Here is a 16865-nt window from a genome sequence, read left to right on the forward strand (position 1 = left end):
TTAAACATACCAGCTGGGAATTTCCAGGAGTTGAAATCCACACATCTCAAAATTTCCAGGTTTAAGAAATTCTGTTCTAGAACAGGAGCGTTCAAACCTGGCAACTTTAAAAGTTGTGGACTTCAGCTCCCCAAATTCCTCAGCCACAAGTCTTAAAGTTGGCAAGTTTGAAGACTGCTTGTCTAAAAGATTGTGGCTAACCTTTTGCCCACACACCATTCAGTAAATTGCTATGTATTTCTTTCCTTGTAAATAATGGCACTAACAGGCTTAATAAAGCACTTTTCTTATGCCAAAGTTTTGAATCTCATTTTATTTGGAAAAAAAAAGTAAATGAAAAAGCACAGTAAATTAATCCAATCCTGCAGGGCTTGCCTGGGGCTCCTACTGAAAAAGAAATATATTATAGTATGGGGCGAGAGGGGTGGGTGGGAAAGATTCAAGCATACATAATAAATACAGTCAAACATTTTCAGAAAAGGACTATGCCTGAGGGTGAGGTTTAGATTTTAACATAGAATATCATGAGAATCCTCCATACATATATTTAAATATATAATGGTATAACTGTTGCGTGTGATAAGAATCCTAAACTAGGGTAAAGTATGCTTCAAAGATATTCAGAGGGAGAGCATATCTCTGGAGAGGACAGCAGTTCCTCCTATTCCTCAAAGCAGCTTCAAGGAGTGAATTCATCCCATTAATGGGGTGACTAAAGAGCTGCCTTTTTTCTTCAGGCTTCTGCAGAAGCCTGCAAAGGGGGTCTGTTTTAATGAACAGAAAAGAAGTATGCTTGCCTGAGGCCCAAAGTAGTTCTTCTGAATCATTTTCACAGCATACTCAGATCTATCCTAAAGAGGCAGAAATTTAGGCTCAGTATGTGGCCAGTGCCACATCTAGGGAGTGAAAGGGTAGGGGGGAAACAGTACTCTGAGTCAGCTGAATCTGGGTTGGTACACGAACTATGCAATCTAAGGCCACAAAGAACTATGGCAATCGATTGTTTGCTTTTTTTCCCCTCCAAGCTTGGAATGATCACTAGCTTTTCTACCATCAATTTATACTTAAACTGGCTATTTCAAACATTCCAATCAACATATGTATACCATCTAATGTGTATATACATGGCATAGACAGGCCAATAGACCACTAGAGAAGGGGAGGAAAATGGAATGGAGAGTAGAAGTAAGAGACAAAAAATCCAAATATTATACTCTCCTATTGCTGTTGAAAGCAAGGAACAGCACCTAGAAACAGCACCACGAACGTCCTTTAATAAAGCAACTTCGCTTTCCGATTCACACCGTCATTTACTGACAGGGAGAAGTCAGGAACAGTGCAAAATAAGAACCACTGATGAAAGGTCCAATCCTGCACAATTACACTTTCACCACTGATAGTGGCCAACATTTGTTTTATTTTATCGTCCAGGATAGCACTTTTCTTGTCACCAACATCTCCTTTCTACCTCATTCAGCATTCATCCTAACGTCATTTAATATGTTACCCATTCAAATTACAGTATAAAACCAGATCCGTCTGTAACTGATGACAACATATGTACTGATTTCCAGACTTCTTCAATAAAATATACAAATCAAGTAGATGCCTAAATGAAGGTTGGGTTCTTCACATCTCCAGGGCAGACTGATGCTTACATTTGAGGGTGTTTTGTCTTTAGAAAAAAAAGTACTTAGGAAAAAATCAACACTTAGGTCTCTACAGGGAAAAGAATCAGCCTCGGGCCAAAATTCCATGATGCTGTTCAAACACGTGGGCCCCTTTTGGTCTCAGCTGCTTTAAGTAGAATGACTTTCCCATTTCTAAGTGCTAGCAGTGAGTAAAACGCAGGTGCTCAGAGCAGAACCAGGATGATTGTTATTTTGTCTAGAATTATTCCCGGTAGATATTTTACCAAAAATAATCCAGGAATATTTTGCATACTAAAGAGCAAATGTGCAGTATGGTTATAGGAAAGAAGACCAGTGAAGAGAGAATAAAATCATTGTTCTGCTAGGGTGAAGTTATTCAGCCTTTAGTAGTCCTAAGGAGAATGAAGTCAAACAGATGAACCCTTATTTATGGTCTTGATCGTGAAGAATGGAAGCAGCTATTGCAAAAATTACACTTTCATAATTTCCCTGTGTTATACAGAAAACAACTCCCCTTCTACCTTGTTCATTTGTAGATGAGCATACCTACACAGATGGCAACACTAGCTTTCATTTTCCTATCTACAAGGGCTGTTCAAAGTTCTTGTAAGTGCAAAATAAACAAGGTTTTCAAACAATGTCTACACATGCGACAGAATAAAGTGGTAAAAGAGAATGAGGATAGCTATGCCATGAGTCTGAAGTGTCCACTCTCTCAAGACTCTCCCATCTCATTCTGTTACATACTTTAGATTCCAACCTTTTAACCCTAACATACAATTAAGTCTCTCTATTGCCCAAAAGAGCAAATGAGAGCAGAATAAGAGCAGATGCTAAAATATCATCTGGCATAAACTCCCTAGTTAAATCAGTACAATTTAAGCTTTCAGCTTACAATAAACCAGGATCTGATAGTTTCAGTAGAAAACAAAATGGCATCAAATGAGTTGCAACAATTGCTATCTTTAAATAAGTATTGGAGAACTATTTCAGGACCAGATGATGTGTATCAGATGCTTACCCTTTTGTGAGAAAATGTCTATCAAAGAATATGATTTCTCCAAAGTCTCCAGTGACAGTTGGACAAATTATCTACTGTTCCTATTTAATGAACGTTGTCGAATTCAAGTGGTGGCTCATTCATTTTGTGCAGATTGAGGGTTTATTGCTATTGGAGCATGTTAAAGCCCTCCATCAAGTGAAGGCAGGTGACTGCTTACTAATGCTTGATTTTTTAAAAAAATCTCTGAAATCAATAAATTAACACATGCACACTTACACACACACACACACACACACACACACACACACACACACACTTGTAAAGGTTATAAGTATTTTTAAAGTCCATAGAAATATCAAAGAAAAGGAAAACAAATGAAAACAAAGCCAACCAAAACAGTTGAGTTTGCATCAGAAAGCTCCATGCTTTCTCCTCAGATCCTGTTGTCATTAGTTCATAAACCAACCCACAAGGACAACCAATCCATGACATGAAGCAGTCCAGTTAAATATCTGGAATTCAGTTGTCCTATGGGAAAGGAAAGTAAGCTCCATGTTGTGACCTGAATTATCTTGTGTTGTATGTACAATTCTTGGATTGTTTCAGGTTCATGAGTTATAAAAAGAAAAAGAAGTTCAGTGTTGAATCTTTGTCTTTGTTTTCATGTATGACTACATCGATAAATGTTCCATCGTTTCTCTCCAACGCAGAAGAAAATCAATAACTACACCACTGCTTTTTAGAGAAGACCATTTTGATTGTACATGAATTACTGCCCTCATCATCACTATCCCTTTATCTGATTTAAGGAATGGATAAAATCTGAAATATTGAGCTCTTTATGGGGGTTATTTGTCCTCCCATACTGCCTTGCAAAAGCATTCCAGAAGAGAGGTGTGGCATAGTAAGCCTTTCATAAGCCCCACTGTAATTACTCTCCCTACAGCTGAGACAATGTTGGGTACAACAACAGAAGGCTCTGGAGAGGAAGCAAGTGAGAATTGCACACTCCAAATGGACATAAAACCAACTGGAAGTTGCCTCAGTTTTACTTCCTCTCTACAAGAAAACAAACTCCTTCTAGCCGCAGCAACTGACTGCCAAGAAAATCAGCTAGGCAGCAGCACATGTTCCAGAAGATAAGTGATGGAGTCCCAGTGCTTCCAGAGGAGGAAGACAAAAAGCACTAGTAAGGTAGTGCTCAGGAGACGCGTGCGGGTCTTCACCAATGGAGTGATGAAACTAGCAATGGTGGAGACAAACACCAGCAGCACAGCCATTAAGGCCAAGATGACATTGATGAATTTTCCCAGTAGAGCACGGGCATTGGCGTTTTCCACTCCTTCTAGTTGCACCACTTGCTGTTGTTGCTGCTGCAGCTCTAGCTTGGTGACCCGAGTCAGGCAGGACTCCACAGCTTCCTGTGGGGGGAAAAACAAGGTATCAAAGTTAATGTAGTTGAGAGATTAAGCAACAACGTAGCAATACGTTTCGCATGCTTATTTTACCTAGCTGTAGTAAAATTATCATTATATTCAGTTCATTGTATCCAGTTATAGCAGACATGTCAAAGTCACGACGTCACGTGACGTCGTGCAACGTATCGGGATGGTTTTGCCATTGCCGGCAATGGGGTGGGCGTGGCTTCCAGATGATGCGTCCAGCCTGTGGGCCAGCAGTTTGATACCCCTGAGTTATAGTAACCCATTAGCTGGTAAATTCATAATTGGGCCTATGGAAAGGCACTATAAGACAGAAGAGTCAGTACTAAGATAAGTGGATTTATTGCCTAGTCTAGCATAAATTAACTTTCTATTGATATGGTGCATTTCCTTCAAGGAAAGCCAACAAATTTCACAATGTTCTGGCACCGTGTGAATTGAACAACTATAATATTGTGATACTTTCTATTACGACATTCTGATGTGACCCACAGAATTAGTCACATTAGGAATTTCCACATTTGAAGATAGTACTAAAATGTAACTTGAAAATGAGCTGCATCACCAGTGGATAGGTGGATAGGATATGGACAGGAAACTACCACAAGCCTCACGCAAGTGTAAGAAATGCATGTAATTAATACATATTTTTAGATGGTCTAGTGAAGAGAGTGTGTTGGCTTTCCTTATAGTGAATGTCACTGCTGTACACAATATGGCATTGTAGTTGATGTTGGCATTTCTAAGATGGCGGTGCCTGGATCGGCTGCGGCTGCATTGGCTCTCGAAGATGAAAAGTTTTGGGAGGGATATAAGAGATATAGGCCACATGATCGGGAAGGTTTTAATGTGTTTGAGCAACATGGTGGGACTAAGCAGCAAGATCTGACTGCTGGCCCAGCGACGGATTCCATTGCAAATCAGGGCTGTTTCCAAAGGAGGCAGAGGAGGAGAGGTCCCAAAGCTTATGGAGCAAAGGAACTGGATGAGGCTGTTGGCAGGCCCAGAGGAAGAGAGAGAGGCATTTGGAGGAGTTGATGGCAGCAGCAGAGTGCTCCAGGGGCAAAAAGGAGCAAGGCCTCTTTAAGGAAAAGGTGGAAGAGACAGGATCAGAAAAAGGAAAGGAGGAGAGGTTGTCCTGTAGGAATACAAGCTAATTTGAGGGCTAATTTACATGGAGTTCCATTTCCATCTGTCCTGTTAGCCATTGTTCACTCCCTAGAGACTAAAATGAATGTTCTGAAACTTGAGCTGGCACAAACAAGGAGTGTATATCGGAGGTGGTGACCCTTTGAGAGCTGTATGCAACGGAATTTCATTTTGATGTATGCCGATTGGTGTACATTCAAAGTGACAATAAAGTTGTTGTTGTTGTTATCCCTGTGCAGGGTTCCACAATACATATAACAGTATCACTCGGAGACACTCAGAGCATGTCCCACTGCCTTCCCATGACTCCTTCTCTTATCAGTATCACATATCAGATGGAAGCAATTGTCTCAGTTGTCCAAACAATGAGATTTCTTTTTCAAATGTTTGATTAGTATAGATGAGAGGATGGGAAAAAGATTAGAGTAACTTGTGGAAGATACTTGACATGGTTATGTACAGCATTCAGAGAGGCCCTCTAAAATCACGGTTTGAAATGATAAGGTAAATCTGTTAAGACGTGGGCTCTGGTGAGCAGGAATGATGACACAAAGCTGAGTACAGGAAAACTCATTCTTTTATTCTTGCTGCTTGGGTTGGGGCTTGGGCCGCAACCAGCCACAATATATAGTCTAGCCCCTAGGTGGCAGCCAATAGGTTTGAACCTACGCTTGCCGCCTGGGGCTGACCAATTGCAGGACCAGAGACGGTCTGTCTGGGTTGCTGGAGAGCCATTAGCTCCTTCAGCAACGCACGTGGTGTAACACCACAAGCCCAATACATAACAAAATCCATCTCTCAAAGGTTTGTGTAGCCTTTCCCTGATTCTCTGAACATGCCCGTGCATGCATGAAAAAACTGCTGCTGAATCAAAGGAATAGGATGGTAATATCTCACAGCAATGAAAAGAAGAAGATGCAATTCTTTTGAAGCATTTTAAAGAAGATGCACTTCCTTAAAAATTCTGATGAATCTTTTTTAAAAAAACATGTAAGGGAAAAAAATAGAGGCTTTCGTCCATGAAATGTGCACTATCTCCTTAAATATGTCTGTTCTTTTTACTTATTTATTTGCTTGAAGTATTTTGATCAGTCTGAGATGTTCCTTGAATTGCCACATGGGGGCAGAACAACACATATTAGGAATACAATCCTCAATTGCTTGCAATTTTATGTAATTTATAAAGAAAGAAGGGAAACATTTTTATACATCAGATTATATATTATTTACACAGAAAGAGAACAGCAGCCAATTGTGCAATGAAGCACAATACAGAGAAAAGAGGAATGGAATATCAACTCTATATCCATCTCACTGGACTGATGATGTTACCTTGCTTGGGAATTGAAATGTCTGCAAGAAAATAATCAAGCTTGGAGAACTCCAAGGATCCCTAATTTCAACCCAACAAATATTTTCCTCTGTTGACACATCTATTGAAATTATCTTCAACCTGCTATACTAACACTTTTGCTTTAGTTTCTACCATGGGATAATGAAATAAGCTCCTAATTGCTCTTTCACTCCATCTTTTTAAAATTTTCACAGCAATGTTTTTTCTCCTAACTTATAAAGAACTTGAGAAGATGTAGAGGAAGTGGAAGGAAGAGGCCTTATACTGTTAGATAATGGCTCATCAGTATTATCAACTTGATATTACATGCCATGATTCCTGAAGATTTCACCCAGGACTTTTTCTCGGGCTTCAGGAATTCAACTGGGATTGTCTGCTTTTCCTCTAACTATGACCTTTCCACAACCTGGCAAAAGAAGATAATTTATTGTAGAGTAATAAAATGAAGTTAAATCCTACAAAAAGTTTGTTCTTTAGATATGGGTCTAATTCAACATTTCTCAAACTTGGCATGCTGACTGTGGAATTCTGGACGTTTGAGATCCACACATCTCAAAGTTGGCAAGTTTGAGAAGATTTTGTCTAATTCATTTTCTTCTAGGATAAAGATGGTTGTTGTTTTTTTCACGCCATTTATCTTTTTCATCTCCAGACAGCCATATTCAGAAAACTCTTTGTGGGTATTTCTTACAGTTTCAGTCCAAAGACTTGGTTGCAAGTGCTGCCGATGTAGCATGCCACCTGAGATTTGTATAGTTACTATAAACTTTTGAAATGGTCAGAGGACATGTGCAGTTAATTCATACAGAATTATACCTCTCTGTGTGTATGTGTGTAGAACTGGTTGTTGGACCAATCACGTAAGCATCCCATGTAAGTCTGTACCTGAATGTCCCTGGCCCTTTCATAGGACTGGTAAGCCACCTTTTCCTCCATGCTGGCCAGCTCCTGCTTCAGATTGGTCATCTCATTCTGATGAAGCTCAGTCAGGTCATTAAGCTGCTCTTCCAAGCGTTCATATCTGAATAATGAAGATAAGAGAAAACACTCAACCAAGGCTAGCGTAAAGAAGAGGAAAGCTTTAGGTGTGCCTGCAACATTTTGAGATTAACATCTGAATTTTGCTAAGTTGAAAGTAAACCTTCCTTATTTCAAGGAGATTTGCCTTCTAACAGTTATGCACAAGACCTTGCTGTAAAATTTCCAGTAATTGCTCAGGAGTTGATAGAAACATGGCTATGAACGAATCATGGAAAACCAGTGCAATGCACATACTTTAAAATACATATATGCATGTGTTTGCACGTGTGACCTCTCACATTCTGGACATAAACCATTTCAATTCCTCTCCTCAGGATACTGCTATAGGGCATTGTATGCCAAAGCAACTAGACACAAGGGCTGTTTTTTCCCATGTACCATCACTCTGCTGAACACCTAATTCACACAGTACTGTCTCATGTCTAAGTATAATTACCCCTTCTTAGCCATATACTCCCCCTGCACTTACGACGACAAGAAGCTCTTATTCGGGAGTATAGTAAGATCCTGCTAAACGCCTCTCTACCCATTCATGTTTATACCTCTGTTCTTTTAAGAGGTCGACTAAAGTCAAGAAATCCACCACTCCTTACAGCACTTAAGCTGTTGGCTGAACATCACACCACCACACAAAAGTGGATGGAAGCATGGAACAGCTATACCTCCCAAGATATTTTTGAGCATATTAATCCTAATCATATACCTCCAGGGTTCAATTTACCCCGACACGTACCCCGAGATACAACAGAATTAGAACAACTCATGGGGTGTGTGCCGATTCTTTGTATAAATGGGGGAAGACATCTTCAGCACAATGTGATTGCGGGGCTTCCCGACAGACTATCCAACATATAGTGAGGGAATGCATTAATAGAAAAACACCCAGGAGATTTTAAGGACTTCATCTGCGTAACAACAGTAGCTACTGACTGGATTTCCAAACTCAACATCAAACTCTGAAATGTTATTTCTAGTTTCCTCTTAGGTTTTATTACTGCTTCTTTTTAATTGTTTTAACTGTTTTAACTTGTAAATATGAAATGTTTTTAATATTGTGTGTGACCAGCCATACGCTAAATAAATAAATACCCCTTCTCATCTTCTCTACTATCTCCTCTTACTGGTATCATTATTATGATTGTTATTACTCTGTTGCTTGCATGTGCACCAAGAGCTTCTGCACCAGATACTAATTCCTTGTGTCTAATCACACTTGGCCATATAAGATATTCTAATATGACATATAAACAAGAGGTAACTATAATAAAATCTGCATTGATTGCTCCAGAATCAATAATGAAAGGCTCTCTGGAAAGGGACAAGTCTTTAAAGCCATATGACCCTACATGAGGTAACCTGTTCCATAGGAAGGGAACCCATTATTTGGGCTCTTTTCCAACACACCTCCAGTTTAAGTAGGGATTCCAAGTGGCATTCCCTGATTGTCTGGGTTAAGTAGGCACTTTTGATCACAAAAAGATGATTTATTAGATAAGAACTCCAAGTCATTAAGGGCCTTAAAAATAATGATAGTATTTCTCATTATGCACTGAAATACATAGATGAGGAGAGGTATTCGTTTACAGCCTCTACTTAATAATGTAGATTTGGTAGACTTTGACTATACTGACATTATCAGTGTGATAGAACTCGTTTTAAAGTAGATCCCAAAACCATAAGTCGAGAAAATATGGTTTTCAAGTAGCAAGACTAATATAATTGCCTTTCTACTTCTTTTCAAGTAATGCTTTTTCTACTTTACATTTTCTTGGCCTAATCCTATAGCCAGCCCTTCACCCTCAAAGTAGCAAATCTCAATAACTGTAGGCATCACATTTCTTTTCAGGAAATGAAAATGAGATGCTTAAGTTAGGTAACTCAAGAGTAAATTAACATCACAAAGAAAAACATACCTCATCTCTGTATATCTGATGAGCTATAGTTGTTATAATTATTTATAATAATTATTTAGTACTATAATTGTTATATAATTGTTTAGTATTATAATTGTTATATAGCATTATGTACAACACTTATAAACATGGGCTTCCTAATTCATATTTTCGAGTTCCTTTTCTCCAAAATATAGAAAGTGGGAATAGGAAACTATTTGACTACTTGCTTGTTGGCTAATTATGTTACAACTGCTTCACTCAAGGACTGCTACTATGGTACGATGGTGGTAACAATTTAAAACTATACATCTTAACATCTCATCCTATGCATGCTTATTTGGAAATAAAAAAATAAATTACAAACTTCATAAATTCTTCAATAAAGGGTCTCCTGCACATGACAAGGTGAGATATGTGGCTGCTATACAAAAAAGAGAAAAAAGGGGGAAAAAAGAATTGTTTTCTTAGTAATAACACTAAAACTGAAAGACACTTCCCAAGGCAAGGCTCTAGTATACTATAATACATATGAGACTGGCTTAAGTTGGCCCAATACACAAGGTTAACTCCCCACTCATCCTTACAGCTCATTTGGGTGACTTTGAACCACTCTCTCTCACAAACCTACTGCACAGAGTTTTATTCTGAAAATAAAATTAGGGGAGATCTCATGCATGGCCCCTAATCTCTGACTCTGACTCTCCTCTCTCGAAAACCTGTTATATCTTCTTTTCAGTACTAAGTAAAGACCATTTTATTTTCTTAAGGTTTCAGACACATTGTAATTCTGATTATTGGCTTATGTTGTATTTATGACGTTGAGGCTGTTTTGATACTTATATTTTATTATCTAAATTATTCTAGGAATATATAAATAGGATAAATGAATGGAAAGGCAGTATGAGTAAATTTATAAAAATCCATATAGTTCTAATGTTTTAACATTTGCTAGGGTTTTTCCCCCTATGAAATGTTAAGTCTTTCCTAGTTCCTCAGATAAGACAGATGTTAAGTGAGTGGAAAACAAATGAAGCGGGGGAGAAAGGAATGTCTCTTCTGAAGTCTGCTTGCGGGAACAAAGACTTTTATTTCCATCCCTGCTGTTACTGATAACTGATTTTCAGAATATTTTGGGAAATTTTCCAGTTTGCTTTCAACAGAGCTTAAAGGGAAAAAGCCCAGAATGTAACTGATAACCGATAATAATAAGCAATGAGAACAATTATCTGACTGTCTCAGCATCACATAAACTTTGTACAGTTCCTGACTGCATGCAGATAACATGTCCATTATTACAGTACCTATATATGGACATTATATATCAGCTGACAAAATGCATTATGTTTACATTAATCTACCAATTATAATTCATAGGTAGACCTGTCATGTTTATAGTGGAGGGCCAGAATGGTGACTATAAAAGACCAATGCTTAACTTTCCCTCCCCAACTCCAATTGACCCATGAAAAACTCAAGCTCTGCAACTGCATTCAACCATTTAGATTCATTGGTTCCTTCCCACAACAAAGTCTGAATACATAATCCTTTCTTCGTGGACAAAACCCTTAGAGCCCAGAACAAAAGCCTTCTTGATTCTGGACTTCCCCATCCATGGAAGATAAAAAGCCAACACTGAGTACTGAGCCAGGAATGGATTTCCTTTCATGTATTATAAATAGAAAAATAAATAAATTAATAGGGTGTCTTTCCTCTTGAAGATAATTTGTATAGGAAATTCCAAAAGACTCTTCAAAGCTACCAGAAGCTAGGCAGGATGGATTTATTTAAATCACTGATTTAAACCAGTTTTCTCATTTGCAACTAATCTATTTTCTGAGCAAATAGGAAATAATTTCTCAAAGACTTACTTTAGCAATTAACATATAATGGTTTGCAATACATAGGATGTAAATTCATCTTTATCAGTCCTGCATATATGTACATAACAACATTCTCTCTTGCCAGGATAGAAGAAGTCAAATTTGGTATATTATGTACCTGTTTGGGTTTCTCAACCAAAAGATTTTTTTTTAGGCTAATGGTGCAAACATATGCATGTTGAGTTAGAAGTAAGCCTCACTTTTCAAGTTTGTTCAAATAATACTTTTATATTATTCCTGGTTCTGTTCCAAGGCTGGCCCTACTATTAGACAGAATGATCCAACAACATAATAAACAATTATTTATGACTGCTTATCCTCGTTATGAGGCTAGAGGTGGAATAGAGTTTCTGGGATTTTCTGCCTAAGGTATATATTTATTTAAATGAGTAGGCTACTGTATCATCTATGTTAGGCAATGAAAAGTTTTCTGTGATCTGCTGTGGACATTTGTGGCTGAAATGTTTGTAAAACTTACTCTGTAAACTACTTTAATATAAATATACGAGTTCTGTTGACTCACTTCCAAGCCTAGTAATCTGATCTAAGTGTCCTTAATACTAGAAAAGTACAGACTGGCAATTAAGAGGAATTTTAAAAATACGTCTCTCTATAACAGGTTTGCCCAACAGGTCAAAACTCTACCTCCCATCCCAAGCCAAGTTTTGTTCACAGACTTAGAAAGTTTCTAAAAGTTGATACAAATTATAATTTTAATACAACAAGAGGGAAAATGAGGCAGAACATGTGGGGAATGGCTGCATTATTTGCATCTTAAATGAGTTTTAAGTGAAATAAATTTAGGTTTAGTCCCTGTCCCTTGATAGTTCTTTGTTCTGACTCCTCCATATTTTGGTCTGAATATATCGGCCAAAGGCAAGTTCAGTTCTTGGCTAAAAAAGCTCCCCAATTCTCTTCTATAAGGTGGAAGATAAAACCCTAAGCTATTACTGGCCGCAAGTTATAATTCCTGCTGTAAAATTTACCCTAATTTCTTTGACATGTAGATTGTTGCTTATTTTACTTATTTTACTTATTAAATGCATACATAATCTATACTGTCTGTAAAGTGAGATCTACAGCTAAATTGCTGTACCACGTTCAGGAACCAACATCTTATTATTCTCCATTGCTGTGATTCTGTCACCATAAATGAACAAAAGGGCATTTTTTAAATTAGTGAGGAGTATTTGTCCCTTGGTGAGGAACAGGAAGACATTTAACAAACCTTACCTGTATCGTTCTTCCTGCAAGCACTGAGTCATGTATGTATAGTCTCGTTGCAGCTGAGCCTTGAGTTCTTCCATGGAGTCCTCGAGATGGGATTGAATGTCCTTAATATCTCTCAGTTCTTCTACAATGGTGTCAAAGTTATAATGATGACTGTCCAAGGTGTTAGATTTAGGACTGCCCAAGGCCCCAGGACCAGCCCCAGAATTGCTACCAGCGGCTGAGCCAGATGTGGCACTGGAGCACTCATCATCACTTCCATATTTGGGACTGGATACGAGGGTTGCACTGCCACTCAGAGTCCGTGAGGCCTCTTCTGGGTGTCCATCATCCAGAGTGTCCTTTAAGTGGGCAATGTTATCTGCACTGCCAAACTTGTTGCGTATTAAACTTGCAAACTCACGGGGCTTGGAAACCACAGCTGTGTGTGTTGCTTGAGTAAGGCCTGATAACCCACCCTTGACCCCCACTACCACACCGCCACCAAAACCACTAATACTGGATCGAACATTGGCTCCTACATCCTTGAGGCCCTGATGCATGTCCCGGAAGACATCTTTGGGCTGACGCGTTGGCCCATTTTGTTCAATCTCCTTTAATTTTTTGTGGTAATGCTCAAGCTTCTTATGCAGCTGGGCAATGGTCTGGGCTGACTTCTGGTTCTTCTTCTCAAAGACCTGCTTGATACGAGAGGCTTGCTGTTTATCAGCGTTATTAGCAAGCTTCAGATATTCAGCCACATTGTCATCTCGAGCTTCCTGCTCAATCTTTATTTGCTCAGTGATCTTAAGAATCTTCTGGTGCAGATGGTCAATGGCAGCTTTTGTCCTCTGTGGGTCAGGGTTGCCATCTGGAACATCAAGACAGATATTGCTTTCTGCATCACTGTGGCTTGTATTGGAAGGCAGGCTGAGTTGGCTCACATCTCCCTTGTCCAACTGTTGTAGGAGGCAGGAAGAGAGGAAAGAACAAGAAAAACGTGAGAAAAGTTTTGAGAAATATTTCTCTTTCTCTGGAACAAACATCAAAATGATTGGATAGAATAGTGCAAGAAATAGTAAGGAGCCACAGAAAATAATGGCAATACTTTCCCCCAATAGTGCCCTCCCAATGTATTAAAACTGCAATATCCAGAATTTCCTAGTCACCTGGAAATGCAGAGAATGATAAACTTAAACACTTCTTGAGGGAACCAGCTGGGAGAAAGTTCAATTAGTTTAAAAAGGAACAATATCTGTTAAAGTATATACGATCAAATAATCTAATCTTAAAAATGGCTTTTTAATCACCCAATTAATAAATGTATATAAAAGTTCTTGCTATCAAAAGTTCTTGCTAAAGTTTTAGATCAAAGTTCTTGATCTATTTTGAATTCTTAAAATTGAAATAACTACAAGTCCCATCAGATAAGAGCAATTTTAAATGCTAGATTTCATTTGTTTTTTCTTTTAAACTTGGAACTAGGAAACATAGAATATTTCCTATTATGGTAATCTGACAGAGTCAATTAGCATAGCAAATCCTAGCAAGTTACTTTGTGGAAGATTCAGGTTTAAAAGACATGCTGTGTTTTTAGTTTCAGATTATCACCTTCCATTCTCTTTAGTTTTTACTGCTAGACAAAAAGCTATAGCAAATTTCCCGCAAAAGGCAAATGTGCCCATGGCCTCTGACTCCAAAACCTGAATGCCCTAATGATTCTCATTAGGATCAACAATTTCACTGGAAATATTAATGACGTTTGCCCCAAGATCTTGACCTATTTTTGTTTATAGACCAATAGATTAGAACTCAGGACTCTGGACTTATGGCCCTCTAAAATTGAAATTGTTTGTACTGCTCACAGCTAAGGAACATCATAAACCTACAAATAAGGTCAAACATTGTACCAAACTATGTACAGACAAACTATGCATGCTGGGTATGCCCAGAGCATGGACTCAGCCTGTTATCCTAGAGCAGTTTTTTTCCTGCTGGAACTGAGGAGGGGGTGTTCCTGACATCCTTCAAGGAAGCTGTGGTCTGACCCTTCCTTAAGAATCCATCAATAAAACCTTTTAAAAATAATGAAAGTATAAGTTGTAGGGAGCATATAAAGATCTGCATTAGCCACTCTTGTTGACGCAAAATACTTCTAATTCATTATTAGTAGAACTGGACTTTTGTGCACAGACTAGCTTTTGATCCTCACTTTACAAAGTTTTTTGAACCTGAGGTTCAAGGAATCTGTAACTGATGAATACTACTTGCGCTTGATTAGAAAATTGGCCCAGTGGAAATGTAACTTCAATAACTACTTAATTTCTATGTCACAAGTTATGTAATAAATTTCATACATCCATATGCGCATATGACAGATCTGTAACTGTTATAAATAACTATATAATCTGTTCCCCATTGGTCATTGTTTCAGAAGTATTTCCTTATCTAAACAGAGAAACAGAATGGCCAAGGGCAAAAAAAAGTAAGGGGCGCAGAAGTGATTTCCTGCCAGCTTCCTCATTGAATTTCCTTGTGAAATTCATCATAGCAACAGAAATCTCTCCTTCCCTTCCCTTGGGTGGGGGAAGGATCAAGGGATTGCAAGACTGCCTGGGAAACTGTCACCAAAATTTGAAAATGAAGATCACGTGATCGCAGCAGCAGTGCAGCAGCAGCCAGTAACACTGAAACAACCACAATTCACCAAATTTCATTCCCTCAAGAGTCATGGGTCCCGGATTTTGGGTGCATTCCATAAGTTAGCTCATTTGAGGTACCTTGGTTCAAAAATGGTTTTCCTAGGATACACCATTTCACCCAGTTAAAGTCATGAGAACAAGAGTTTTAATAGTATATAGGTTGTCAGCATAAGAAATGAAAGAGCATTATCACTTCACCTTCTACAAACATGGCAACTGAGATGTTTGTTAAAATCAAATCAAAACAAGCCTCAACAGTAAGGAGCTGAAGGACACTTCCTAAAGATTACAATGAAGGAGACTGACCTTGTTTTTCTTAACCATGCAATTATACATCTATCTGTTTAAACAAGCATACAGGTGCTGTCAGATCTCAGGGCACAAATTATGACAGATTAAAAAAACATCATCCAAGAGCAAAATATTGTTCGTATTTCAATATGTCTAGAACAGAAGTATCAAACATTTCCAAAAAAAGGTGGTTTTTTTGGTGAGAGATAACCCCTCCGCTCCAGTTTTGAACATCAGTACCCATTAAGCATGTGCTGCTGTTTTTTATATACCGAAACACTTTATCTTAAGATCCTGGTCTAAGTTCACATTACACAAACCACTGCAGTTTGGAAAATTTTTTGCTCCTTTGATATTGGTTCTCAGAAAGCAATTAGCTGGCTTAGTTGGTCTAAGATACAGCTCCAAGGGCCTATTGGTGACCCCAGCCCCACTGTCTTTCCTGGCTTTTACCGTAACCTTCAAATTACTGTTTCAGTTAATAAAAATAATACTTATACGTATACTTCCTATATATATTTTTGTCTGCTACTGCGTAGTCACCACTACTTTATAGTTATAACAGGCTTTTTTTCTTTCAATATTCACGCAAGGTAAACTTGAACTTATGCTGTATCTTTAGCACTTGTTAAGTGGCGAGGTTCCATTTAATATCAAAAATACTAGATTTTGGATAATAGGAAAACCAAATTTTGTTGATAGTCCAGAAATGCCTATTTATGATAACTCTTCTCTAGGAACAACTGGTTGGAATGCACAAGCCATACAACCTTTACGCCATACCTTACAGAGCTTATCTGGTTCCAGCACTCTCTTCTTTCTCATAGCAAAGCCTCACTGATGAGCAAGAGAAAATCCCTGATAATGAGAAACTACCAGGAAACAACAGCTCCAAAAGCTACTATATACTTGTCCAGGTTTTTCTCATCTGTGCTTCACACGTCTACTGATAGGATTTGCTGGGTTACAGAGGCATGCAGGGGGAAAAACACCACCCACATACAGTACATCAGCATACAGAACAACCACAAACTTGCCTCAATCTTATATCAGCACTTTCAAAAAACAAAACAAAAAAATGCAGACTTTACAAACTTTGCTGCTGGCCTATTCTTAGCTTCCCTGTGTCGCTCTGAGGTTTTCCAGGATGAAGAACAGAGCGAAAAGTTTCTCCTGTGCTCTTATCAATTTACGGGCATTGAACTTGCAAGGAAATGAGCTTTTTGAAACTGACTGTTTTGGTTTGG

The 16865-nt window shown here is 38.4% G+C and overlaps 1 protein-coding gene across 7 annotated transcripts in view; it reads right to left on the minus strand.

Moving 5' to 3' along the window:
- Positions 1–212: 212 nt before the first annotated feature.
- Positions 213–16865, minus strand: part of TMCC2 (transmembrane and coiled-coil domain family 2) — a 63786-nt gene continuing 47133 nt past the window's right edge. For 5 of the 7 annotated variants that reach the window (XM_083359214.1, XM_083359212.1, XM_083359211.1 and 2 more), the window contains 4 exons: positions 12650–13584; positions 9901–9957; positions 7486–7621; positions 213–4076 (listed from right to left, as the gene is read on the minus strand). In XM_083359214.1, the coding sequence (XP_083215340.1) occupies positions 3765–4076; positions 7486–7621; positions 9901–9957; positions 12650–13584 (1440 nt within the window). In that variant the 3' untranslated portion in view covers positions 213–3764. The remainder of the gene's footprint in view (positions 4077–7485; positions 7622–9900; positions 9958–12649; positions 13585–16865) is intronic. The other 2 variants (XM_083359209.1, XM_083359215.1) reach the window with 1 other exon arrangement.

This window comes from Vipera ursinii, assembly GCF_947247035.1.
Source record: "Vipera ursinii genome assembly, chromosome: 3".
NCBI lineage: Eukaryota > Metazoa > Chordata > Lepidosauria > Squamata > Viperidae > Vipera > Vipera ursinii.